The 26,905-nt window shown below is 35.9% G+C and overlaps 1 protein-coding gene across 2 annotated transcripts in view; it reads left to right on the forward strand.

The window, feature by feature from the left end:
• VSTM2A (V-set and transmembrane domain containing 2A) overlaps nucleotides 1–26,905 on the forward strand; it is a 193,003-nt gene that overhangs the window by 60,463 nt on the left and 105,635 nt on the right. Inside the window, exon 5 of one of the 2 annotated variants that reach the window (XM_084507857.1) lies at nucleotides 25,140–25,212. The exons of the other annotated variant lie outside the window; for it this stretch is intronic. Within the exon in view, the coding sequence (XP_084363983.1) occupies nucleotides 25,140–25,180 (41 nt within the window). The 3' untranslated portion in view covers nucleotides 25,181–25,212. Of the gene's footprint in view, nucleotides 1–25,139; nucleotides 25,213–26,905 lie in introns of those variants that run through there. 2 annotated transcript variants of the gene reach the window in all.

Below are 26,905 nucleotides of genomic sequence, written 5' to 3' on the forward strand. Positions count from 1 at the left end.
CCACTCTCAGCTTCTTAAGGATTTTGTTTTATATTCACTTTAATTTCATTATTTATATTTTGTTTATATTTTATATTTTAAAGATTTGCCAATCAACAGAAAATTTCTACAGGTTGAAAATAAAAAATAAAATAAAATAAAATAAAATAAAATAAAATAAAATAAAATAAAATAAAATAAAATAAAATAAAATAAAATAAAATAGACTAAGATATCCTTCTTAAAGGATATTCTTGTCCAACACTTAACTCTTGATAGTTATATACACCTATCTATGTACTAGGCCAAGATTTTGGTCTCAAATGGATTCTAGAAAATTTTGCATGTGGATACAAGATAAACCAAGAATTTGCTTAACAATGGCAATCTGATTAAGCTGCTTTAGTGGACACAGTCTTAATCTTAAATTTTTATGGACAGGGAAGCAATAGTAATTCCATCAATTTATTTATTTATTTTTATTATTTATTTTTTTTTAATGTAACCGTGCAAGTCTATCAATCTCTCAAGTTAATTTCTCACATGGCAATTTTTTCCTCTATGTAATATTTTTCCTATATCTTGGCAGGCTGATGTAACACCACAAAGCTTTTCATTGAATAAGATCACGAACTGTATAGTCAGTCTGGGTTAGCTGTCTTGGCTGTATCCGCTCCAAACGTCTTCTGCACCTGCAGCCTCCTCACTATCAGGGCAGCAAGAGAAGCACTACTCTGCCACAACTAAAAACATCACTATGTTATCACCCCTACTTTCAACGAAAATCCAAAACACAGCATTATGTGAACCTCTGTGAAGAAAATTAACTTTATCCCAGTGAAAACCATGACACTACCTGATACTACTGACACAACTACATGATAACTACCTAGTTATTCTGCAACATCTTCTCAGTAGCTTAAAACAGGAAAGATCAAAATGCATGAATAAATTGTCAAATGTACACAATCTAAGTAGCTAAATTAATGTTTGGGTCTGCCTTTACTATTGCAAAGAGCAACAAAGTTAATATATATATATATATAAAAATCATAAATAGTCAAAAACTTTCATTTTATTTGAAATTTTATTTTTTATGGTTTGCTATTTATTAAACAGATTGTTGTTTAAAAGTCAACATTGCTCATAAAATAACATTCTTACTGCTTTAAGGTTAAAAAATGGTTATGATGGTTATGGTGTTAAGAAACTGCCTTATGGTAACTCTGAAAATACTAACTCACTGGCAAGAATGGCACAGATTCCAAAACTAACACAGCTTTCAACATTAGAGTGGCAGGGATAGCTTGTTTCCATCAACATCACTGTAATTTGAAGATCAGAATAATTAGATATTTATTTAATACTAAATGAATTCCTAGCCCTCGGTCATTCAATGTAATACCTGTGTAATTGTATAAAATTCATCTTCATTGAAAGCACGAGCTGCATTTCCATATATTATGGAAACTCAGAATTTCATAATAACTTTATAATTTCTAATTGGGGAATAATACAAATCAGTTGTAATAGCAGCATACTATTAACAAAACTCAATGATGTTCACCATCTTAAAAAAAAATCTTAAAATAAATAAATAAATAAAGCTTATACATAAAATAATGCTAAAATATCAGTTTCTTAAATTTTTTCAATATTTCAAATTCTAACAGAGTAAAAACACTACTTTTTTTTTTTTAAAAAAAAAAAAGAACATTTAGACAATTTACAGAAAACAATTTGTTTCTCTCTGCTTTGTGCAATGCTATGACATTACAGAACTTATCCATTAACTGCTCTAAATTTATTGTTTATTTCTGTATCTATCTACATGTCTATCTACAGCTAGACTAGAAATGGTTCTGTGAACACAGTTGCAGTATGTGGTCAAGGCTTTTCTCAGTCTTTAATTTATCTTCACAACTCCATTAGCTCAAAGCACTCTATCTACAGAACATTCTTTTCCTTTTAGCACTGACTTACCAAATGTTACTCTTAGACACTTTTAGGAGCGGATTAGACAATCTTCAGAAAGATTGTTGTATAAATCATTTTGTACTGGAGTAGAGGAATGAACTCAATGACTCTCAAGGTCTCTTCATTCTACCTTCTAGGCTTTCACAAAAATTAACAGAGAAGTCAAATGTTAAAGATGACTGGGAAAACTCTGGTCATGAACTAATGCCACGTGATATCAGTGTCAACTTTTTCAATCAACTGTAAATGGTATATGATTAAGGGAAACAACGTTGATTATTCTAACCCATATTTTTTACATTAATTTTTATCTGTTATCATTCTGGCAAAAATTATCAAAGAGATTAGGATAATGGATGTTACAAATACCTTTAAAATATATTTGGATGCATACATATATTACAGAGTGTCAGAGAGCAACGTGTAAAAAAAAGTTGTCAAATGTGTTTTGAAAGCTATGTTGATAGCCCAGAGAAGCTCAGTGATTTGTTGAAGGGCAGACATCTGGATCATTACAGTATCTGTATGAAGAAAAAATAGACAGTTGATTTCACAGCCATTTTTGACCTCTCTGAATAATTTAAGTCTGACTGTGCAAAAACTCTTCACCAAGCAGACAACAGTATTATACCCATGTTGTTTATTATCAGCAGTCAATGTATGGCTGCTGAATAAGTAATTCAGCCTTTCCAGAATTGATATTTAGATCTAGCATCTGTTTTTCTTGGCTTCTTTCTCTGCTGACTCTGCCAGCTTCTTAGGGTACTTCCCTTTCCTTCTTTTACATGCATAGATATTTTTCCTTTGTCTCTCAATTTTCTAGTTCTAGCAACACATTAACCTGTCTGATTTTTTTGTGATTGCATTTTTCAGCTGCAGTGTGAAACCCATTCTATAATTCCAATTGTGATGTTTCAAGTTTCAGCACATTGCTCGGTGTTGGTTCCCCCCTACCATTGCTTCAGACACAAAGGGCTGTGAGACAAAATATGGGAAGGTCTGAATTCACTGTAAGACTTGGGGTAACAGTGAGATTTTTTCCTTCTAAGTGCAAAGTCCTCAAATATGTGGTTAAAAAAAAAAAAAAAAAAAAAAAAAAAAAAGTAAAAAGTAGTGTTAGGATACCCTAAAAGACATCAAAAAACTGCAGTTTCAACACTAGATGGACTGCAGAGGCATCAAAAGACTTCTTTTAAATTGTATTCATGTCTCTAAGGAGGAATATGTGTTTTCAATAAGATTTTCACAGCCACCTCATCAGCTCCTTCTCTTTAATTTAAAGAAAGTGCCATTTCACCTGAGAATCTTGAGATCTTAAGATTTCACCTGAGAATCTTTCATTTCACCTGAGAATCTTGAGTTCTCAAGAGTATCTTGAGAACTTAAATAGTTATTAAACTCAGACCCTACCTATGAATCTAAAGGCAGCACTGAGTCTAACCATCACACAGTAAAATATGAGATAACAGAGCTCACAATGCAGTGTTATACTGCTTGAAACTACACAGAATCAATCAATCTCCTCTGCAACCTACCCAGCTTCAGGCACAGTAGTTGAAAGCATAAAGGCACTGATGATGATGGTCAGTCAGAGATGAAAAACAGGATTACAGGACATTCAACTCCAAGATGAAGGGTATTTTTAATATTAATCCAAGGTATTTTTAATATTAATCCAGAGCTCTAATTGTGCTGCCTGACAAATAAATGAATAAAAACAACAACAACCAACACTCAATAACCAGTTAAGGTCATTAAAATGTGTAGATTCCAGACACCATGTGGAACAACACTAATCATATGGCAGATGTAGTCACTGTTCCCTTTAGTAATAGCAAGCAAAACATTTGCATGCAATGAAAACAGAAAGAGAAGACAGTTCAACATGAAGTCCTTGTGAATGGAAAAACATAAGAACAATTGGTAATGATGACCATTATGAGCAACATTTTCCACACAGATGTACATGCAGGTGGCTCACAGACATAAGTAGAAGCCTTTTTAGAAGCCTTTTTTTTTTTTTTTTTTTTTTTGGGGGGGGGGGATGAAGGGGGGAAGGTTGAAGAGGGCTGAAGTACAGCTTTCCATAATAATGACAGGATGGAATAGAATTTCTTGAGGCAGATGTTTTGCTATGTTCCTGTGTAATGATTATTCGAACTCTGTTAAGCCATTGTCGTCACCTGTGGCATCAAAAAAAAAGCACTTTTAGAAAAATGAGATCTTAAGAGACTTAAAACTAAACTTGTATTGTTACTTCATCAACAATTCTTTTTGTATGTCTGTTGCACTTCAACTTTGAACAATGTGGCCATAAATTCTAACATTTCATAAAACTTTTAATGATCATTACAATATGCCTTTAGAGAAAAGTGGAACAGAAAAAGGTTGATAAGAGAAGTGAATCAAGCCAGCACATAGATCATTTGGCTTGACAGACTTAAGAATTGTCTTCCAAGATGATAGTTAAATACAAGTTAATCCCTGACAGCATATCGCAGCAAAATTTCCCAGAGCCCTTTTAAGAAAAATATTAAGAAGCATGTCATTATTTCTTCTCTCTGAAAGAGTTATTTGCCTACTACTGCTGATTATGAGCAATACCAGTAGCATTTCAAATGCTAGCAAGACATTTATTTTATTTTCTAATACCACCTTTTCCTATTTTTGTTGCTGGTTATGACAGTGCAAAAAATAAAGTAGGTAAAAATAATACACAGAGAATTCTCTTTGAGAATCCAAATCATATTCAGACAAATGTTCACCAAACAAATATATTTGAATTCAGGAGTGGATTGTTATTTTCTTAATATACACGTATATGTGTCTTACATATATTTCCACTACTCTTGCAATTCCATAAACTATGTACAGAAATTAAATTATCCCTTAATAGACAGTATACTAATAAGAAAGGGAGATTAATCATCATTCTCTTGCTGTTTCCATGTTCTGATTTCTTTGTTATTATCTTTGTAACTCCACCACCATTGTCATTTATTAAATTACAAATAATTAACAGTATGACTCTGGTAAAACTGGCACTTTCACCACAGCTAACTTTCATAGACCAGAAAAAAAAAATCTGTGAAAGTTACTGTGGTGGCTTTACCCAGCTGGGCAGCTGAACTCCATCACAACCACTCTCTCTCCCTCCTCAAAGAAAAAGGGGGAAAACAGGATGGAAAGGGCTCAAGGGCTAAGATTAGGACAGAGAGATCACTCAACAATTACTGTCATGGGAAAAACAGACTCAGAATAGGGGGATTAATCAAATTTATTATCTTTTCCCAACAAGCTACAGCAGTGAGGAAACAAACACCTTCCTCCATTCAACTTCTTCCAACTCCTTCCCCCAAGCTGCGCAGGGGAATGGGAGCTGTGGTCAGTCCCTGACCCTTCACTTCATCTCTGCCGCTCCTTCACAGTCGCTCTCTTCCCCTGCTCCATGTGGTGCCCCTCCCACAGGATGCCATCGTTCCCTTCCCGAGCTAAGCCTGCGGGGGCTGCCCACAGGCAACAGCTCTTCATGAACTGTTCCCACACGGCTCCGTCCCACTGGGTCCATCCATCCATCCCCCAGGAGCAAATTGCTCCAGCACGGGTCCCCCATGGCTGGGCGGCAGCTCCCCCCAGACCCCCTGCTCCTGCAGGGGCTCCTCTCCACGGGCTGCAGCTCCGGCCTGGGGCCTGCTCCTGCGGGGGCTCTCCATGGGCCGCAGCCTCCTCCAGGCCACATCCACCTGCTCCACCAGGGGCTCCTCCATCCACGGGGGAGCTGCAGCATGGAGATCTGCTCCATGGGGGACCCATGGGCTGCAGGGGGACAGCCTGTTCCACCAGGGGCCTCTCCACAGGCCGCAGGAGAACTGCTGCTCCAAAGCCTGGAGCACCTCCTGCCTTCCAGCTGCACTCTCCTGCAGGGCTGGTTCTCACTTCTCACTGTCCCAGCAATCTTTTTCACCCTTTCTTAAATCTGCTCTCACAGAGGTGCAAACAACCTCGCTTATTATCTCAAAGCTGGCCAGCAGTGAGTCACTTTGGAGCCAGCTGAAACTGGCCCTTACCTAACGTGGGGCAGCTGCTGGATTCTTATCACAGAGTCCACCTCCGCAGCCCCCTTGCTACCAAAACCTTGTCAGGTAAACCCATTATAGTTATATATTAAATATATAGTTACATTTAACAAATGACAGGTTTACATAGATATGCAAAGTTCACTCTTCCAATTCTCCATTTTTAATTGAAATGAGATAAGGAGTGCTCATTCAAAGCAAAGTTATTTCTTATAATGCCATCAATTTTAACTATTACAGAAATGGGTGGAATTATTTTCACCTGTAAAAAATGTACTACACCTTGCTCTACGCTATGACTAGGCTATTATACATTATTATTTTTTTACAGTTTACTCAGGAGAAACTGATTTTATGTTCTGCGATTCCCAAGTCCAGTCCTCGGCTATAAGTAATAATAACTTTTAGTCTAGTTGAATAACAGCAAATTACAAAACTCGGGGTCTCCTCCTTCCTTAATTGTTTATAGTTTAGAGTGAAACTGTTACCTTCAAGACCCAGATTATTTTCAAGTTCTGATTTCCTTTTATATATTATATGCCTTTTTACACAGTTGAAAAATTGCAACTCTTAGGCTCAGCTGACATCACTGTAAGCAATGCCTAGTCTAATTAAATTGTATAGTTCAGATTTTGTGAGCACTATGGATTTTGATTATGTTGACTTCATGTGCTGGCAATAACTCAGACAGTACATGAGCCTACCTATGACTGTGCATTAAGAAACAGATTATGTCAAAGTTCTGCTGAATTGCGTACATTTATAATCTTCCACGTCTCCTACCAGCTTCTTCTTTTTGATGATGGAAAATGCATCTTATCTGTCATGGTACTGCAGCAATTAACTGTTATACTTTTCTTTCCACTTGTAGATAATTAGCTATCATTCCAAGATTTTTACCCAGAGAACAGGCCCTTATAACAAAACCCAAACTCTACCATGTATTCACAAAAACTTCCAGCCTCTCTCCATCTGAAATTGTGAAGGATTATTCTATGCTGATTTATGAAATAGGAAATATCATGAAACATAGGTAAAATAATAATTGTTTATTTGAAGCAACTGCCTAGAGATATTATAGTAATAGGATGCTTTCAGTTCTTCTTTTACTGTGTCCTACTTTCTGCTGTAAATGGAGTCCAGGTGGGCTATAAAATTCAGTATGGTATTTCCTGAACAGAATCATAAACAGAAAAAAGCAAATTTGCTTAGCTGTTAGTAGAAATTTAAAATTCATTATTTTAACTAGTAATAAGCATTTCAGTTTCTATAGATACATTTAGTGTATTTATTGCAACAGAAGAAGCAAAATAATGAATTGACTGCTATACTTTTATATGGTATCTTCTCCAGAAATGGTCACATGATATGCTCATACTTCCATAAACATATAGGAACTAAATTACTCTCCCTCATAGAGCCTCCTATTGTCAATTTGACAGCTCTTATTGCACCTGCTAGTATAATTTCGGAGAAGTGCTTGGAATAGTCAACTGAGTTACCGTTTGAGAATCTACAACTGCACAGAACCTGAAACTAACAGCTCACTAAAAATATTCAACCTAGTTACATATATTGTCTCTCTCACAAGAGTCTCTGGAGAAAATTTCTGTTTATCATTGGTAGTGGATGGTGAGAAACTAAAACATACATACAAACAAACAAACAACAACAACAGATCACCACATTTCTCATTTCTTGAAGGAGATAATTTGGTTATTTTACAATAGCTTCACATCTAAATGTGGAAATAAAGTTCTAGAAGATATTTAAGCTTTGTGAGTGAGAAAGGGCATCTGTTAGCATCCAAGGACTGTATAATTAGGGTAGAAAATTGCGGTATTCTTAACCTGTAAAAGTTCAGAAATAATTTCTAATTTTAACAAACCCATTCTTCTCATGTCATCAAAACAACAAAAACAATGAAGAGTAGAAAAAAATAAGTTTTGTTGGAAAACTGAGGTGTGATGAATTTCAGTATTAAAAGACAAGTCAAGAAAACACCAAAACTACTTACTAATGGAGAATGAATGGCATTTCTGTGATAATTTAGTCTGATTTTAGTGTAGAAAGCTTCCTTAAATTAATTCTTGTTTAAATTAATCCATACATATTGTTAAGAAAACCAAATAACCTAATTTTGATTACAAAATAGCTAATGACCATCTATTTCTGCTAAATTGCTCTAGTGTTTAAGGAAGTCATACTGCACTGTCTAAAACCTCTTGCATTTACAGGATACATATGTCTAATTTTATTTCTCAAGACATTGGGTCTCCTAGCACATCATTTGATTTTTAAGGATCTTCCTGTGAAGAAATTGAGGAAGTTTCTAAGATCCAAGACAGTAAGAATTAATAAATATATATATTAATAGAGCTCTCAATTACATTAGAAAAATAATCAATTCAAAACAGAAGAGAAAAACACTTATCTGTCTTACACTTTGCAAGAACTGTTAAGTAAGTGGCAGCTTACTTAACACGGTTTTACTAAACACTTACTAAACACACTGTTTTAGTGTGAACAGCTTTATCTGACGCTTCATTTAAAAGCATGATTATAGATCGATCTAAAGGTGTGAGAGAAATGAATGGCTAGCAGAATCCATGTGAAAAACGGTTTATTGTTTGTTTGTTTATTTGTTTTCCTCAGTAAACATATATGACATGCCCACTTCAATACATTTGTAGTTTATCTGTATTTTGTAGGTATAAAGGTTGATTGTAATCTTTGGGAGCTAACATACACCTGGCTACATATGTGTCCTAAACTTGTCCTAAATTTCCATCTAGAACTAATAAAACTTAAGTGGTTTATCATATACTATCTATTGAGAGAGAGTACTTATATGTGTATTCTTTGTCAACTGGCTTCTTAAGTTATACTTATTGATTGCAGTCTCTCATTCCCATTAGCCTATTACCATAGCAGGCTAACAGACTAAAGGGGTTATCCAAGGTCTTCAAGAAATGAATGGTCACAGTACTGTTTTCAGCTATTGTTCTTGATTACTAATGCAGTTAGACATACTGCAAACAAGCAGTACTAAAATAAAATAAAATAAAATTCATTTAAACTAGTAGTATTACAAAGTTCAGGTCACCCAGTGAATAGATAGCAGATTCTCATAATTTCAGTTGCCAAACAAGTTGACTTGTATATGGATGTATTTCCAGGAAACAATACAGATAAATTCATATGTAGATTATGCATGTGAATACATAAATGTCAGTTAACAAGCAAGTATAGCCTATAGTGTCATTATACTTTTACTGACATTGAGAAGGAACACTATTCTCACAATGGTTTTTCCAAAATGAACTGTCAGTTGTGGATCAAAACAACATATAACAAAAACTCAGGGATCTAATAAATTATAGGGGTTTCTTTTAAGGGGTTTGGCTCTGAAATGAAGGTTTCAGAGTATTATGCAATTCGTATTAAAATATGCTCCCTCATTCTAAGTACTCCAAATAAAATAAAATAAAATAAATGTAATCTCCTATGTCTGTTTCCACTGGCATTGTTCAAAAGAATCTTCATTTAGAATAACTCAAAAGATATGTATGATACTGCCTGGGTTGGCAAACACAGTTACCTTCTGTCAACATTCCTTTTTCCTTTTAAGTAATTTCTGTCATCTGAATGTGTGTTATATTACTCCCACTATGCAATTTATACATTACCACTGAATGCCAAGGAATGGAAGGTCATTGGGTAAGTTCCCCAATGTGCAGCATATGCTACAGTCATGAAAGCTTGAGCCTTGTCACCTACTATGAACACAAGCTGTTCCCAGCTAATGTGATATAATTTGCTGTTGTATGTACAATAAATATTAAAATGACAACCGCAGTGTGAAATTTAAGTGTCTGCCTGCTTCCTGAGAGATATTTGTACATTTGATAATGGAACAGGCTTTAGCAAAGAATCCATCTGTAGTCATATTTTATTGAGAAATACTAGGAGAATTTAAGCTTAGAAATTAAATTAAATTTTAAGAAATACGGTTTGCTGGAGGTGCTATTCAACCTTTTCTACAAAAATGTAACCTCACATGTAAATCAATGGGAGTCTTGTCATTGCCTTTAAAAGAAGTAAAATCATACCCTAGTTTAACAACCTCTTAGTTATTAGGCCATAAAGAATTCAAAACTGCTTTTCTTTTCATACCTAAAATATTCAGTAATCTACAAAATACCATTTTCCTGTATACTGTAGCCTTTTGACATAAATACTTGTATTTTAGAAGCAGCAACTGCAGCAGTTTAGATTAAATTACATACTTTATTCTAGTGCTTCCAGTTTGCTCTCAACTGTACAAGCTTTTTTCAAAGTATATTTGTAGTGATCCTGACCAAGAGACCCTTGGATGTCAATGAATTAGTGATCCATGTAACAGTTGACCTGAGTAGTCTCAAAGCTGTGCTGTTTTGCACTATGCTTCACACAGAGTGTGGTCTTCATTCCTGTGTTGTGCTGCATTAATTCTTTGGTCACAGAATTAAATCAGCTATCTTATTATAATAGATGATCCTGCAGGCAGCTTCCACATGGTATCAGTGATTACGACACCTGCATGGCCTTGCCTTTATCAAAAGGTGCAGCAAGAAGTTATCATGAGAACATTCTTTCTGTTTGACAGCAGAAAATAATGAATAGAGTTGTTTTCTTGCGAGAAAACTGTAATTGCTTGAATGGCCAAAAAAAGGGAGATGTTTATACATGAAAAGGATCTGGTGATAAAATCTACTTGGGATCTGTCCAACATTACATGAAAGCATGGTTCCCAGCGCTTGATGGGACATAGAATTTACTCACTATTTATATTCTTATTTCTTATTAAAACAGCTATTCTATTAGATCATTTGCTGTTGGACCTTTCTGATTGAGATCCAGAAAGAACACTGCACTGTCTCTCTCTTTCTCTCTCACACCCTTTCCTTTGCCTCAGTGCCTAACAATTTCTCAGGGCCATTCTTGACTTGATTTTCTATATTCTGTTCTTCTTCAAACATAAACACATTTACAAAATTCTGTGAGGCTGATTAGCCCTTTTCCTTCAAGAAAGAAGTAAAGAATCCTATGGTTGCAGAGTTTGAGTTCTGAGGTCATTTACTCTCAGAGATGATATTTTGAACCTGGAACTCTTTTCCCTCTCTGAAAAAAAAAAGAAAGCAAATTTTTACACTATCACGGGGTTGGTAGTAGAGATTATAACCTAACCTGATTGACAAATGCATCCTTGATTATAAATAAATAAATAAATAAATCATTTCAGGTGGAAGAAATCTTGGCAATCTAGAAGGTAACACTCTTCCAATAGTCAACAGAGAAGTGACTGGTAAACAACATGATAGTATGTATTCCAGCTTTAAATATATATATATATATATTATTTATTTATATATATACTCACTTAGGCATAGGAGAGATAGGTGAAGTGTCCGTCTTCTGCTTCCACTTGGATATACCCAATGCTTACTCCAAAAATGTCTGCTTTTTAGCAATGGTAATAGCATTGCAAAATATATAGCTGATAGAGTTCAGGAAGGCTTAAAAAATAACAACTACAACTGTGTAAATCTAATGGTAGAGTCTACTATGTCAGTCTAGAACACCACTGAGAGGTTTTTTTTGCTAAAAATAAGTAAATAATAATAATAATTAGTATTGTTATTTAGAGAGCTTTAAAATTAATCATACTGATAGATGATTTCACTTGTCCGAGAAAAGGCTTTTTCATTACTTTGAGAGGGGATAAGCAGTAACAATGCTGAACACAATAGTTCGGCATACACTGCTGTGCATCACAGTGATGGAAGGACAGAAAGCTCCTAAAAATCTTTGATTGACAGAATCATCTGATATGAGGAAGCAAAAGACCTGACTGACATTTTTATTTGAAGATAACCTCTTTAAAATAACTGATTCTCCCCATTAAGAAACAGTCTTTTCTAACAAATGTGACTGGTTATGTTCAAGTATTAAGGGCGTAACACTGAAGCACCATATTTCCTTATTGAGAGTGTCCTGAGCAAGTCAAGTATTAAACAAACTACACTTTAGAGACTGGGCAAAAAACTCTTGAATATATAGATTCATGATTAAGCTACAATCAAAAAGTACACTTTCCACTCAGTGAAATGATGATGGGCTTTAAAGAGCAGATATCTCTCGTCTAACAATCCAGTCCATGGCCACTCTAATGCTAATGACAGTGGGTCCTTAACGAGGCCAATGCCCGTATAGGACTCATCTGGAGTGATGAAGGTCAGCTGCATTACTCTCAACTTGCCTCCTACTAGCACATAAGCCTAAGGGGAAAGACTAACAGCTCATCAGTGGCACAGATGTGCCAGCAGGAAAATGTTCCTCTGGTTATTTATGGTTGAATAAAGTCATTTACAGAACCTCAGTGGAGCCAAAGGGCCATAACTAGACTTGAGAATCTATTTTCTTTTTTTAAGCCTCACAGGAATTTCTGCTTACTGTTGCATACAGTGCATTCATGAAATGCTCCCCTCTGAGAAAAATGGTTTTATCCAAAGCCATCATTTCACATAGATTTCTGGAGGGGGATTTCTGCAGAGGTTTCTGGAGGGGGATTTTCCACTAGAAAATCAGGGAGAAATGTACAACTGGCATATGTTCAGTATTAATCTAGCCATCTAGCTGGACCAAAAAGAAAACAGTAACTATAAAGGAGAATAGAAAAAGAAACAAAGAAATAATGCCTTAAACAGTCAACAAAAGCATCTCTGGCAAACTTAAAGTCCAATGGTAATTCTACTTGAGGTAATGTAATCTGATGTATTCTAACGTATTTTTGGAACAATTTCCCTTCACAATAAGAGATTCTGTATTTTCACTTTTGAGCAGATAGAAGCCAAAACAGTACATCAAAATTTCAATATTTCCTGTGTGGCAGAAGTACTCTTTAGTGACCATTTCAACCACTGCCTGGAAAAGATTTGTCTTTGATGACTGAGAAGAGAAATTAGTAAGAAGAAAAGATTATGTGAACCTTGAGATGGACAAAGCTGAGATACATCAGAGGATGTGCTGCAGAAACAAAATATAAGAAGAGAAGGAGTCAGCATATTAATAAGCTAGAGGTTTGGGAAGAAGCTGAAAGAAAAGTAAACGGTTAAATATTAAGTACACTCTTCCTGTTAGTAGTTCTTCCTGACTCTCAATTACATTTTCTATTCTATCTCTCTAAATACAATCCATTAGGGTTTCTCGATATAGCTAAAGAATAGTCCTACTACATGATTTAACACGACTCTTTAAAGAATGTGTCATTCAACCTGCTTCCTGTTTATCTTTTCGTTGTTTGAACAATGCACAATGATCCTATATTGCATCACTTCATAGAGGTATACAACTTCCTTCACACAGGTACATTGACATTGATTTATTCTAATTATTTTCATTTATTCATCATGCAGCAAAACAGAAGTTCACTTTTAATTTACTGTGTCTATAAAACATATCTGGGAAACATTATACTCAACCTTAATCATTCCTGTGATCAAGTGAATCACCACTTCCTCCAGGCAACACATCATCTGTATTGTCATTCTCTGAAAAGTCAAAAGAAGTCCTGACACCTGTGTAATTTTGAATAAGCAAAGGGTTTTTATCATATTTTTCAAATTCTGTAATCTAAAACTGTCAAATTCCTCTGTTAGGTTCTTTTACTTGTAAATCCTCTGTGCCTAATAGAATAATGTAAATCCATAAATAAGATCATTTTGATTTTTCACTATATAGTCACACTGCTTAGTCAGAAAGTATTATACAGATGTATGGCCACAGAATTGAATAAAGAAAAAGCAAACTCACAAACAAACAAAAAACAACAACACAACAATTTTCATAAACAGCATAAGTGATACCTGTGTGTGTATCAACACAGAACTAAGTGTCAATAATTATTTAACAAGTAGCCTAAATGCCCATGACAAACCCTTTCATAATCTCAAACAATCTTGCACATTATAGTGATCATAACTGGCTGATGTAGTTAGTTGCCAAGCCACTCTCTATCATATTTGAAAAGTCCAGGCAGTCAGGTGAAGTCCCCAGTGACTGGAAAAAGGGAAACATCACTCCCGTTTTAAAAAAGATTAGAAAGAAAGACCCAGAGAACTACTGACCAGTGAGCCTCACCTCTGTGCCTGGGAAGATCATGGAACAAATATTCCTGGAATCAATGTCAAGGTACAGACAGGACAAGGAGGTGATCCAAGATAACCAACACAGCTCCTCTAGGGGCAAATTGTGCCTGACCAGTCCTGCTTGTGTCCTGCTAAGATGGAGCAACTGCATCAGTGGCATGGGAAGACCATGACATCTCCCCATAAGGCCTTTGACAAAGTCTCATATGATATCCTGATCTCCAGGATTTGAAGGGTAGACCATTCAATAGATAAGGAATTGGCTTAATGGCCCGAGCCAGAAAGCTGGGGGTTAAAAGTTCTGTCTGGGTGGAGGCCAGTGATGAACGGTGTCCCTCAGGGGTCTGTCTTGGAACCAGTACTGTTTAATATCTTTATCATTGACATAGACAGTGGGATTGAGTGCACCCTCAGCAAGTTTGCAGATGACACTAAGGTGAGTGATGCATTTGATACAAAAATAAGAAGGGATGCTATCCAAAGAGGACCTTGATGAGTTTGATAAGTGGGCCCATGTGAACCTAATAAGGTTCAACAACTCTAAGTGCAAGGTGCTGCACCTGGGTTGGGACAGTCTCGAACATGAGTACAGGCTGGGAGGTGAACTAATTGAGAGGAGCCCTGTGGAGAAGGACTTGGGAGTTCTGGTGAATGAAAAGTTTGACATGAACCAGCAGTGCATGCTTGCAGCCCAGAAGGCCGGCTGCATCCTGGGCTACATCAAAAGAGGAGTGGCCAGCAGGTTGTGGTTGTCCCCTTCTACTTTGCCCTCATGAACTGCCACTGTGTCCAGGTCTGGGGCTCCCAGCACAAGAAGGATGTGTAACTGTTAGAATGGGTCCAGAGGAAGGCTACGAAGCAGATAAGAGGGCTGGAGCACCTCTCCTATGAAGAAAGACTGAGAGACCTGGGGATGTTCAGCCTGAAGAATAAAAGAATCCAGCTTTGCAGTTTTTCAGTATTTAAAGGGGACTTAAAAAGACAGGGAACAACTTTTTACTCAGACAGATAATTGTAGGATAAGAGGGAATGATTTTAAACTAAAAGAGATTTTTATTATTTTATTTTATTATTTTTTAAACTAAAAAAGATTTTTATTACATATTAGGAGGAAATGCGTCACTCAGAGAGTGGTGAGGTCCTGGAACAGGTTGCCAAGAGAAGTCGTGGATTCTTATCTTTGGAAGTGTTCAGGACCTTGTTGGACGAGGCCCTGGGCAATCTGATCTAGTGGGTGTCATCCCAGCCTGTGCCATGGGGGTTGGAACTAGATGATCTTTAAGGTCCCTTCCAACCCAAGCCATTCTATGATTCAGTGGTTCTGTTAAATAATGTTTAGGTTATCCTATTTGCTAAAATCATCATATATATATTCATTTATATTTTTGAGATTTATGTATGCAGTTCTGAAGTCTACAATTAAGCTTTTGATTTAAACATTAAAGAATATGAAAGGGTTTTTTTATCTTAAATTTTAATCTTATTTTTTTTAAAAAAAGATTTTTTAAAAGATTTTTTCAGTTTTTTTTTTTTTAATCTTAAGTTTTAATCTTAAAGATGAAAAAGAAAATCTTATTAAAAATCAAAACAATATGTGCTCCATCAATGTAACAGAAAAACAAAAACTACTAACTTCCATGTGATTAGAACATTACTCTTAATGACAATATGTATTTCAGTAGAATATATATTGATGTTAGAAAAATAACTGTTCTGTTCATTTTATGTCAGATGAAAAATTAGCTTTGCTTTAGTTCATTTGCCTTGTGGAAACCTCTGTGGTAAGTCACAGAATTCACAGAGCCACAAGAAAGACTGAAGAAAGTTGTACATGTTATAGAAAAGAAAAATTTTTGTAATAATTTTTTTTTTCCAGTTTTTTCTGACATCATATACTCTATTACTTCAATAAAATGAAACTTCCATGGTCTACGGTTAAATAAAGATTTGAGAATCATAATGCAACATATAAAATATCCATTAGTATATTCCCTTAGTTTTTCAAGGAGCTTGCACAATATTTAAACTGTATAACACATGACATTTCAACATACTATAGGCATGGTAGACTCCTTAAATGCATAAAATGCAAATGTCATTCCTTACAGTAAAACACATGTTTACACAGAATGATGAAGAGCAAAAATACAAAATGTCTCAAAATGTTTCTAATCTTTCAAATGTATTCTTTGCATGAAGTTAATTAATAAAATATTCTTCACACACATTTTGTATGGTACACACTTTCTGAATTTTATTTCCTTGCTTGCAATCCTTTCTCCCATTAGATAGGCAATTACGCAGTTTTAAGTTTTCTTCCCATGCTTTGGTTCGTGTCTTGTAATGTAGTCAATGAAAAATGACAAGTGTTCAAAAGATTAAAAATAAATAAATTAAGAGTTAAATATCAGTTCCTGAGGAGTGTTACTTGTGTTTTTCTGTAATATAAACTGAAACCTGGTGTACTGATTACCTTGTAAGAAATATGTTTGTAGAATACTGTATTTGATTTATGTGACAAGGTTTTCATAGCAGGAGGACTACAAGGGTGACCTCTGTGAAAAAAGCCTAGAAGCTGCCCCATGTCAGATAGGAGATTATTTTATGGGACCTGCCACTGGCCAAAGCTGAGCAAATGAGTGATGCTGGTTGCTCCTCTGTGAGAGCGTATTTAAGAAGGGGGGAGGAGGATGGGAGGTGTGAGAACTGTTCTGCAACAGCAGCTGAGAAAGAGGAATGAGAAAATGTTGAGAAACAACCCTACAGACACCAAATTCAGTAAAGAAGGAGCGGAAGGATGTGCTTCGGATGCTGCAACAGAGATTCCTCTGAGGTGCAGACCATGTTGGAGAAGCTATCAAAACTGCAGCCTGAGGAGGACTCCATGTGGGAGCAGGCGGATCTAGCCTGAAGGAGGCTGTAGCCCTTGGAGATCCCCTGCAGCAGCAGGCTCCTGTAGAGAACTACAGCCCGTTGAAAGGAATGCACACAGGAGCAGAAGGTCTGGCAGGAGCTGCCACCTGTGGGGACCCATACTGGAACAGTTCATTCTGAAGGATGGACCCCATGTTATGGACCCATATTGGAAGAGTTCCTGAAGAACTGTGGTCTGTGGGAAGCCCATGCAGAATCCGTTTGGAAAGGACTGCATCCTATGGATGCACTGGAACAGGGGAAGAATATGATGAAGTGTCAGATGATGAAGTGCTATAGACTGACCACAGAGGTGGTTCACCATTTCACTGCACTGCTTGGGAGAAGGAGGTAGAAAAGGGTGAGTGGGAAGAATCTGTTCTTATTTTGCTTTTAGTTCTCACTTTTCCAGTTTATTATTAGTTGTTAATAAATTAAATTAATCTTTCCCAAGCTCAGTCTATTTTGCCATGACAATAATTTGTGATCAATCTCCCTGTCTTTATCTCAACCCACAAGATTTTTCATTATATTTTCTCCCCCTGTTCTGTTGAGGAGGGGGAATGAGAAAATGGCATGATGGTGCTTAGCTGTCCATTTGTTTTAAACCGCAGTAGACTTTTCTAGCACCCAACATGGGGCTCTTGAAGAATTTGAGATAAGGACAGTAACTGAGAGAGGTAATAGGCAAAACATGAACTGGATGTTGCCAGCATGTATTAATTGAGGTGAATTTATGTTGTTGTAAAGTGGTGAAGAGACAAGGGGTAGAGTGTCTGTAAATTGCCCCTTTTTCAGATTTGTGATCATGTTAAGTTGACATTGATGTGAGGAATTCTTTTTATTGATGTTACTGGTGTTTCTGAAGATTGTGTGATGAGTGTACATTTTAATGACCATTCTTAGTATGTTTTTCACAAAGATGCAAAATGAAATGTATTGAATACTGCACTGGACTAAGAAGTATATATGTTGAAAGGTGAAAAAATTAGCAACTCTCACCATGGATGTGCTGGATTCTCCATTATACCAAATCACATTGAGACTTGTCTCTTTGTATAGGGAGGGAGGATAATTAGCTATCTTGGGTCAAAGATGCAATGTTAAATTCCATAATTACTTATGGTTATGTATATCACTTTTAAATATTGTAACACTTTCATTGACCTTATCTATTGCTGTCACTTGTCACTGTGAAGATCAATTTAATTTTATGTCATTCAAAGCACCTTTTATTCCTTTTTGCTGCCACAGCACATCTCAACGTGTTTCTTTCATTGAGCATTCTTAGGTCCCCAGCGGGCTCTTAAGATTCTACAAGTAACTATGTAATAAGAGTCAGTCTGACTCTGACTGCAAGGTACTGTTTTTCCTGCATTCCAGAAAAAAAAAAAAAAAGAGAAAAAAAAGAAAAAAAGAAAAAAGTAAAAAATAAAAGTGGGGAAGGGGGGACCAGCGGGGAGCAAATCCTCACTCTTCTACTCTCCAAAGCAAGATTATAAGGGGGCCTGGGGGCTTGATGTTAAGACAGAAAAAAAAAAAAAAAAAAAAAAAAAAAAAAAAAAAAAGAGAGAGAGGGAAAGAGAGGTGTGGGGACAAAGAATTAATGTGAATATCTAAGTGATTAAAAAAAAAAATAAAAAAAGCTAATAAGCTTGCCATAAATCTTCAGTGCAAAATTGAATTCAGAAATAAGCGGAAGTAAGGAGAAATCTAGGCCTTCAGAGAATTTTTGATGTTAGTTTACACAACAGGTATGTTTATATCATTTAAAGTCTCTCTTTCTTGACTTTCTTGACTTTCTTGCTTGACTTCAGCTCACCTGGCATACTTAGTGAACAGAATTATTCATGTAAACAATCTATCCAAAATCTTCTCAAAGTCAAACAGAATAGGTAGTTACAGCATTTCTTCAGCATATAATTTATTTATTTATTTATTTGCTGTTATTTATTATTATTATTACTGCCTGCAGTATTGGCCTGCAGGTTGTTGCCAGTATACAACAGCAAACAATGTCTTTTCTAAAGCAATTTTTAAATTCAAATGTTGTTCAGTACAAATGGTATAGTACTATCATCCACCTTGTTTTCAGCTTAAAAAATGAGACTTCAAGGGTAACCTGGAACAGAGATAATGGACACTTGAGCTCTTTAAAGAAAACCACTTAGAATCCTCACTGTTCCTGCTTTGAAATTGTTTAAAGGGGGGCCTAACAGTAATAAATTATTCAGTACAATGTGAAAATTAAATGCCATTTAAAAATATTTCAAACATTAACTTTCAAAGTTCATTTTAAAAAGGAAAAGTCAAGAAATCAAGGGTAGCAAAGCATTTCATTATGTGAATAATTAATCGCTTAAAATGATTAGCTTCAAAGGAAAGCAATATCTGTAAATAAGATAATAAGCTGCTCTATGTGATTTGATTTTAAACCTCAAGATCTGTATTTTCTCATGCTGTACTCATGGAAATTTTGCAAAACCAAAAAACATTTTTGCTATTTACCTCAGTCTGCGAGGCTGCTATTTAACTGTTTTTGTTTGTTTGTTTGTTTGTTTGTTTTTCTTTTTTTTTTTTTCTTTTCCCTGTGCAAAACATATAAATGATCTGTACACCATAAGGTAACATGAAGATTAAATGAAACATTTGCTGTTTCAATATGTATAAAACTATGTAGGTATTTTAAGTTGTTTTACTTTTTTCACCTCTGTCCCAAATTCAGAGACTTAAACAAATTCATAGACTTGGTGGGTATGGAAGAACTTTTACAGAAATAATTGGTCTCTGCTTTAGCAGGTTTCACATAATTCTACTCCAACCCAGATGCATGACCAAGGCACTTTTCCCGTCCTCCCTTTAAGACAGCTCATTGGCTGCAATGCTTTAAAATAATGTACAGTAGTATTTCTTATCTAATTATGGCATATGTTTTGAGACAAAACTGAAATAAATTATGTCTTAAAAGCCAAAAGTCCATCTCTTTTATGGGGGGCTGAGAAGGGTCTTACTTTACAACAGTTGTTCTGGCTAAATGCTGTTACACAAATAGATGACCAAGAACACTGAAACTGATCTGCAACTGCTATGCATGAATGGAAAGGATGAGCAAATAAATGTTCCACTTCTGACTTGGTCATTGTTTACACCCAGAATGGAGAATTGTGATTTCTTGTGCTAGGAGGAATCAGGAAAGGTTGTCCTTAAAGCTGAATTACACCCAAAATATGGACTTAGCAATTTTGATCATTCATTGAGTGTGAATTAGAAAAATCATGTAAATTTCAAATGATTGCAGCTTTTCTTGAATTACTGTGTATTGGATTTACATGGAAATGTTTTGGTAGCAGGGGGATGCAGGGATGGCCTTCGTGAAAAGAATCCAGAAGTTGCCCCATGTTAGATAAGGGCCAGTTTCAGCTGGATCCAGAGGGAAGCACTGCTAGCCAGAGCAGCGCAAATAAGCGAGGTTGTTTGCACCTCTGTGAGAGCAGATATAAGAAAGGGAAAACAACAACAACAAAACACTGCTGCCCAAAAACAACTGGGACAGTGAGGAGTGAGAAACATCCCTGAAGACTCCAAGGAGGGCAGAAGGAAGGCAGGAGGGCAGGAGGTGCTCCAGGTTCTGGAGCAGCAGTTCCCCTACAGCCTGTGGAGAGGACCCTGGTGGAGCAGGCTGTCCCCCTGCAGCCCATGGAGCAGATCTCCACGCTGCAGCTCCCCCGTGGATGGAGGAGCCCCTGGTGGAGCAGGTGGATGTGGCCTGGAGGAGGCTGCGGCCCATGGAGAGCCCCTGCAGGAGCAGGCCCTAGACCAGAGCTGCAGCCCATGGAGAGGAGCCCCTGCAGGAGCAGGGGGTCTGGGGGGAGCTGCCGCCCAGCCGTGGGGGACCCGTGCTGGAGCAGTTTGCTCCTGACGCATGGACCCTGTGGTATGGAGCCATGTGCGAGCAGCTCCTGAAGAGCTGTTGCCTGTGGGCAGCCCCCGCAGGCTTAGCTCGGGAAGGGAACGATGGCATCCTGTGGGAGGGGTACCACATGGAGCAGGGGAAGAGAGCGACTGTGAAGGAGCGGCAGAGATGAAGTGAAGGGTCAGGGACTGACCACAGCTCCCATTCCCCTGCGCAGCTTGGGGGAAGGAGTTGGAAGAAGGTGAATGGGGGAAGGTGTTTTTTGTTTGTTTGTTTGTTTGTTTCCTCACTGCTGTAGCTTGTTGGGAAAAGATAATAAATTTGATTAATCCCCCTATTCTGAGTCTGTTTTTCCCATGACAATAATTGTTGAGTGTTACCCATAGTATGGTCCCAGATTTGGAGAAGTTCCTGAAGAGCTGCTGCCTGTGGGAAGCCCCCACAGGATCAGTTTGGGAGGGATGGCATCCTGTGGGAGCAACTCCATGATGGAGAAGTGGCAGTAAGTGACTGAAGGAGCAGCAGAGGTGAAGTGCTATGGACTGACTAGAGCCCCCATTCCATTCCCCTGATCCCACTTCATTCCCTGATCCCAAGTTTCCACTTGGGGGGAGGATTTGGAAGAAGGTGGGTGGGGGAAGGTGGTTTTAGTTTGTTTCCTTTGTTTCTCACTGCTCTAGCTTGTTAGTAATAAGTAATACATTTTATTAATCTTCCTATGCTGAGTCTGTTTTTCTCATGCTTGTAATTGTTGAGCAATCTCCCCATTCTTGTCTCAACTCTTGTGTGCTTTTCATTCTATTTTCTCCCCATTTCCCTTTGAGCAGGGGAAGTGGGAGAGTGATTGAGAGTGGCTCAGCTCTACCACACATTGCAAGATCTAAGAAATACAAAGATTTTTCTCATATATGTGCTGCTTGGAGAATGTTATGTTTTAGGCGTTTGGTGTATACACTGTAAAAAAAAAAAAAAAAAAAGACAAAAAAAAAAAAAAAAGACAAAAAAACCCTTCATGTTAATTAAAGAAGTTCTAACAGAATCTGTCTTCATTATTCAAAGCCTAACTAAAAATTCTGTTAAATAAATTACACAAGCTGCCTCTACTATGCTGAGCATTGGTAACTTCACAGAGGGAAGAGCCATTTGTTCCATAGCAACTGTAGGAACTCAGATTCTTTCCTGATAAAGGAAAAGACTGAAACCATACACCATTTCTGCACAAGGTAGCAGTCCCAAAAACAATTCCTTGTTATGGCTAGGGACAAGTTCACATCTCACCACACATATAGTGGTTCCTAATTTCCTCTGACATAGGTAACATAAGTTCAGTCCCTCTTCTCTTCTATCTCAAGCTATTGTGTAAATGATAAAATTATTTTGGAGATTTATGTAAAATCCAGAGTGTTCCTGGTCACTGTTACCAGAAATTGTGAATATCTAAATATTTATATTGCATATGATCAAATTATTTAACTGTCAGTGCTAAAAAGTGTTCTATTATTAGAGGAATTGCAATATGAATTCCTGTTAAGTCTTGATAAAATGAAGATGTCTATCTCAAGAAATGATATAATGTGCTTTAAAGATAATTTTAAATTGTGCTGAGTGAATTTTCCTGAACAAAAGTAGTAACAAACACTTGCTAGTATATTGTATATGCACACACACATATATAATACATATGGACACATATTCTAAACACTACTCAAAACATCATGAGCTGATGTTAATTATATCACAAAATGAAAGCACTCAGTCAATAAATATGCTAACAGTTCATTTTGAAACCTGACAAGTTTAAAAGATTATTTTATCCACCGTAAAAAAAATTCAGTACAAAGGGAGTTATTCAAACTCTGTCAATTGAATAAACAAAATTTATTTTCTCAGTTTTATAGCATTCTTCACAATTTCTAATCTTCACAAAAAGAAAGAAAGGTTATAGGAAGAAAGCCAGAAAACAACACTGGGAAGTAACCTTCCAGTTCAGTTAAACCCATACAACCTGAAATTCATTTGGAACAGTTTACAGGTTGTTTCTCCCTATGGAGGGAGAAAGGCTTTGTTTGTGTATACCATTCTTTTACCTTCAGACATAATTCACTGGTGTCTATAAATCTGTACATTTTTCTGAAGAAAAAGAGATTATTATAGTCTTCTGTCTAATTTTCAAGATTTTTAATCCTAACAGATTATTATGTGGGTAACACTCTTCGTTTTCAATTCAAATAACATAAAGTGTAAGAAAGGTTTGAGATAAGTCCATTGCTTATGGAACAATAAAATCTAATAATACTTTCTTCTACTTCAGGTTACTTGAAACATCTGTTAACATATAGACCATACTCCTTAAACTGTAAAATAGGCAATGTATAAACACTAACAGTGCACTTAAACATCACCATGATTCTGTGATCATATTTCCTCAATTAAAAGTGAGCACTCATAGACAACCTTTTGTATCTGACCTTTCCAAATAACGTAAAATAATGGGAATACACATCCTATCCATCACCAAAGCATATGGACTGCTAACAGAAACAGTTGCATGTAAGTAAAAATATTAGCAGGGGGTACATAGAATATGGTCTCCCCTATGGAAAATATTTCTACAAAACAAGCAGACTGTAAGTTGAGTATGTTGCAGTGATTCTAACACTAACCAACACATTTCAAAGCAGAAGGCATTCATCAAGATACTCATTTTCACTTTTTTCACACATACATTACAGTTACTTCAAGCAGATCTAGAAATCTGAAAGACTATAGGTTTTGATTGAACCAAGTGTTATTTCCTTACTGAGTATGCTAATTCAGCAAAATGTTAAAACTGAGCTGAATAATCATGCAAAAGATTGAAGCTTTAAAATACTAGCTGAAACATGATTACACATTTTATAACTATTCACAAATCCAATAGATTCAAAATTTTAATCTTTCTGAAATTTGCTGAACTTTACAGTGCACTGCAGAATAAGAATTCTAACATTAAGAATTATTAAAAAACAACAACAGCAAAACTAGTGCACAGTATAGTTATAACTCCATGGAATAAAATTGCCTTTTAAGTTTTTTCTCATTATTATAATGTACAAACCACATGTATTTCCTAATAGAGTCATAAATATATGTTCTATTATGAAACACGTGCACAAGGTGCTTCATCAATAACTAGCAAGCAAAAGATATTTTAATAATGTCTGCATCAGAATTTCAGCTCAAGGAGAATTTCAGCTCAAGGAGATCTAAAAGCTTCTCTACATTTCTACTTCCAGTTTCATGTTCTATTTTCAATCACACAATAACCAAAATGCCTAAATGTCAAGGTGCAACTGGCCACCATTCTGATATACAGCAATCAGCTCCTTTGCCAAGAGAATAAACGTGGAAGAATCTGTATAAACATACGCTATTATCATCCCCAAATAGTCTACTGCAAGCAATCAGTAAACTCCAAAGAACTTCTGCAGATTCCAAAACATGGGAATAACAGGTAAACAGCCTCTGCCTTTTGAATCTCAGAGAGGATCCAGGCACCACTCCAAAGAAAATATAGTAATGTCCTTGCTGAGAATACTACTCCAGAAAGTAATTTGATTCAGGAACCTATCCTGTCTTCCTCTAAGCTGTCCCTCAGTTCCTTTCTTTAACAACTGCACAGAGAGATTAGCCTTACCTTTCTTTCTTGGGCAAAGAAATGTATCTTTTGCCTGAAGAGGTCCTGCTTGAGTAGGGATAAATGCCTGGAAGATTCAAGATAAGCATATTCAATTGCTGCAGATGCTAGGTCCTAGTGTGATGACTCTGAACAAAAAGTATTGAATATACTCTTCAGCCATTCAAGGTTATTCTTGCAAATTCAAGGGGTAAGCAGGCTGGAAGCAATGTGTCTTTATTCATGTGTTCTAAAATCATCTTAAATCCTTGAGTGTTTTTTTTTTTGTTGTTGTTGTTTGTTTGGTTTGGTTTGGTTTGGTTTTGGTTTTGGTTTTGTTTGTTTGTTTTTTGTTTTTTTTTTGATTTTTTTTTTTTTTTTTTTTTTTTTTTTTTGCTTGCTATATTTCTCTCTAAATATGCAAAATTGACCACTAGGAAATACCAATGGAGATAAAACATCATGGGGAACTGTTTGAGATAACAGTAAAATTTCCACAAATGAAAAGAAAGAAGAAAAAGAAAAAAGAGAAGAGAAGAGAAGAGAAGAGAAGAGAAGAGAAGAGAAGAGAAGAGAAGAGAAGAGAAGAGAAGAGAAGAGAAGAGAAGAGAAGAGAAGAGAAGAGAAGAGAAGAGAAGAGAAGAGAAGAGAAGAGAAGAGAAGAGAAGAGAAGAGAAGAGAAGAGAAGAGAAGAGAAGAGAAGAGAAGAGAAGAGAAGAGAAGAGAAGAGAAGAGAAGAGAAGAGAAGAGAAGAGAAGAGAAGAGAAGAGAAGAGAAGAGAAGAGAAGAGAAGAGAAGAGAAGAGAGAAGAGAAGAGAAGAGAAAAGAAAAGAAAAGAAAAGAAAAGAAAAGAAAAGAAAAGAAAAGAAAAGAAAAGAAAAGAAAAGAAAAGAAAAGAAAAGAAAAGAAAAGAAAAGAAAAGAAAAGAAAAGAAAAGAAAAGAAAAGAAAAAGGCTGACCACACCTTTGCATTAATAGATGTAATTCAAAGTTTCAAAATGTGTTTTGCCTTCTACAGGTGGATCACCATTACACAGAAGCAACACCACGCCATAGTTTTAATGTCTATATACTTAAATATATGAACATTACAGGGAAAGACAATTTTTAGCTGCCTGAAATAAAACTTCCAGTTTTGCAAGAAATGAATCAATACAGTTCAGCAGTTAAATATGAGAGAAAAATGACTGGAGAAAAAAATAAATAAAATGCTTTAAGGTAAGAGAAAAAAGAAAAAAAAAAAAAGATTAAAAAAAAAGTAGTTATAAGGCCAATTATGATTTTTTCCAATCAAAATAATAACAAAGATTTAGTTTTATTTCTTAGAAGTTTAACTAAAATCTCTAAAATCTGTAGATGACTTGTAATCTACAATGGTATTTAGTACTTCAGCAAACCTAAGGAACAGAAAGAAAAGATGTTTTAAGTAAATCGTATATCATTTCTTGCTAAGGGTATTATACAAAACAACCCCTCTCCCCCCTAAAAAAAGCCCCACAACATTGTAGTACTCCAAAATGTATGGAGAATTCTATTCTTTCTAACTAGTGACTTCTTTTATATATATATATATATTTTTTTTCAGTTCATAATTTATTTTAAGGATTAGAAATTTTTAAAAGTTCAAATGAGTCCCAGTTGTCATGTTAAACCAATGTAATCACATTGTTATTTGCAATATAAATCAAACTGACACCTTTGTCGTACCATTGGGGAGTGAAAGATAATGGATTACTATTAAGGACCTTGAAAAGACAGGTTTCAGAGTTTAACAATTTCAGTAGATGTAGAAATCCTAAGAACGTAGCATTCTGCTTCCTCTTGTTCATCCAGTTATTTTCTCCTGTATTTAAGTTTAAAATATGGATAACATTCTGTTCATTAGCAACTACTTCCAATAACTCTATATTTAGTAGTGGCTTTGCTTCAAAGAGTCCTATATTGTTAGTAGTTTTACAAAGTCTCCAACAATTATAAACATATAAAAGAAGAGACATTCCCTACAGATGACACTCTGGCCACTGACCATTTTTCATACTAAATAACAAAATCTAATGGAATCATTTTTCCTCAGGGTTAAGACATTCTTTCTCCTTGGAATTTATATAAAATCAGTACACAAAAAAGAAGGTGAAATACATCTTATTGTCTGTGGCATTTATCCAAAATCACAGCAGAGCAGTGGCCATGTATATTCTCTAAA

Source organism: Aythya ferina (genome assembly GCF_964211825.1).
Source record: "Aythya ferina genome assembly, chromosome: 2".
In the NCBI taxonomy this organism is placed as follows: domain Eukaryota; kingdom Metazoa; phylum Chordata; class Aves; order Anseriformes; family Anatidae; genus Aythya; species Aythya ferina.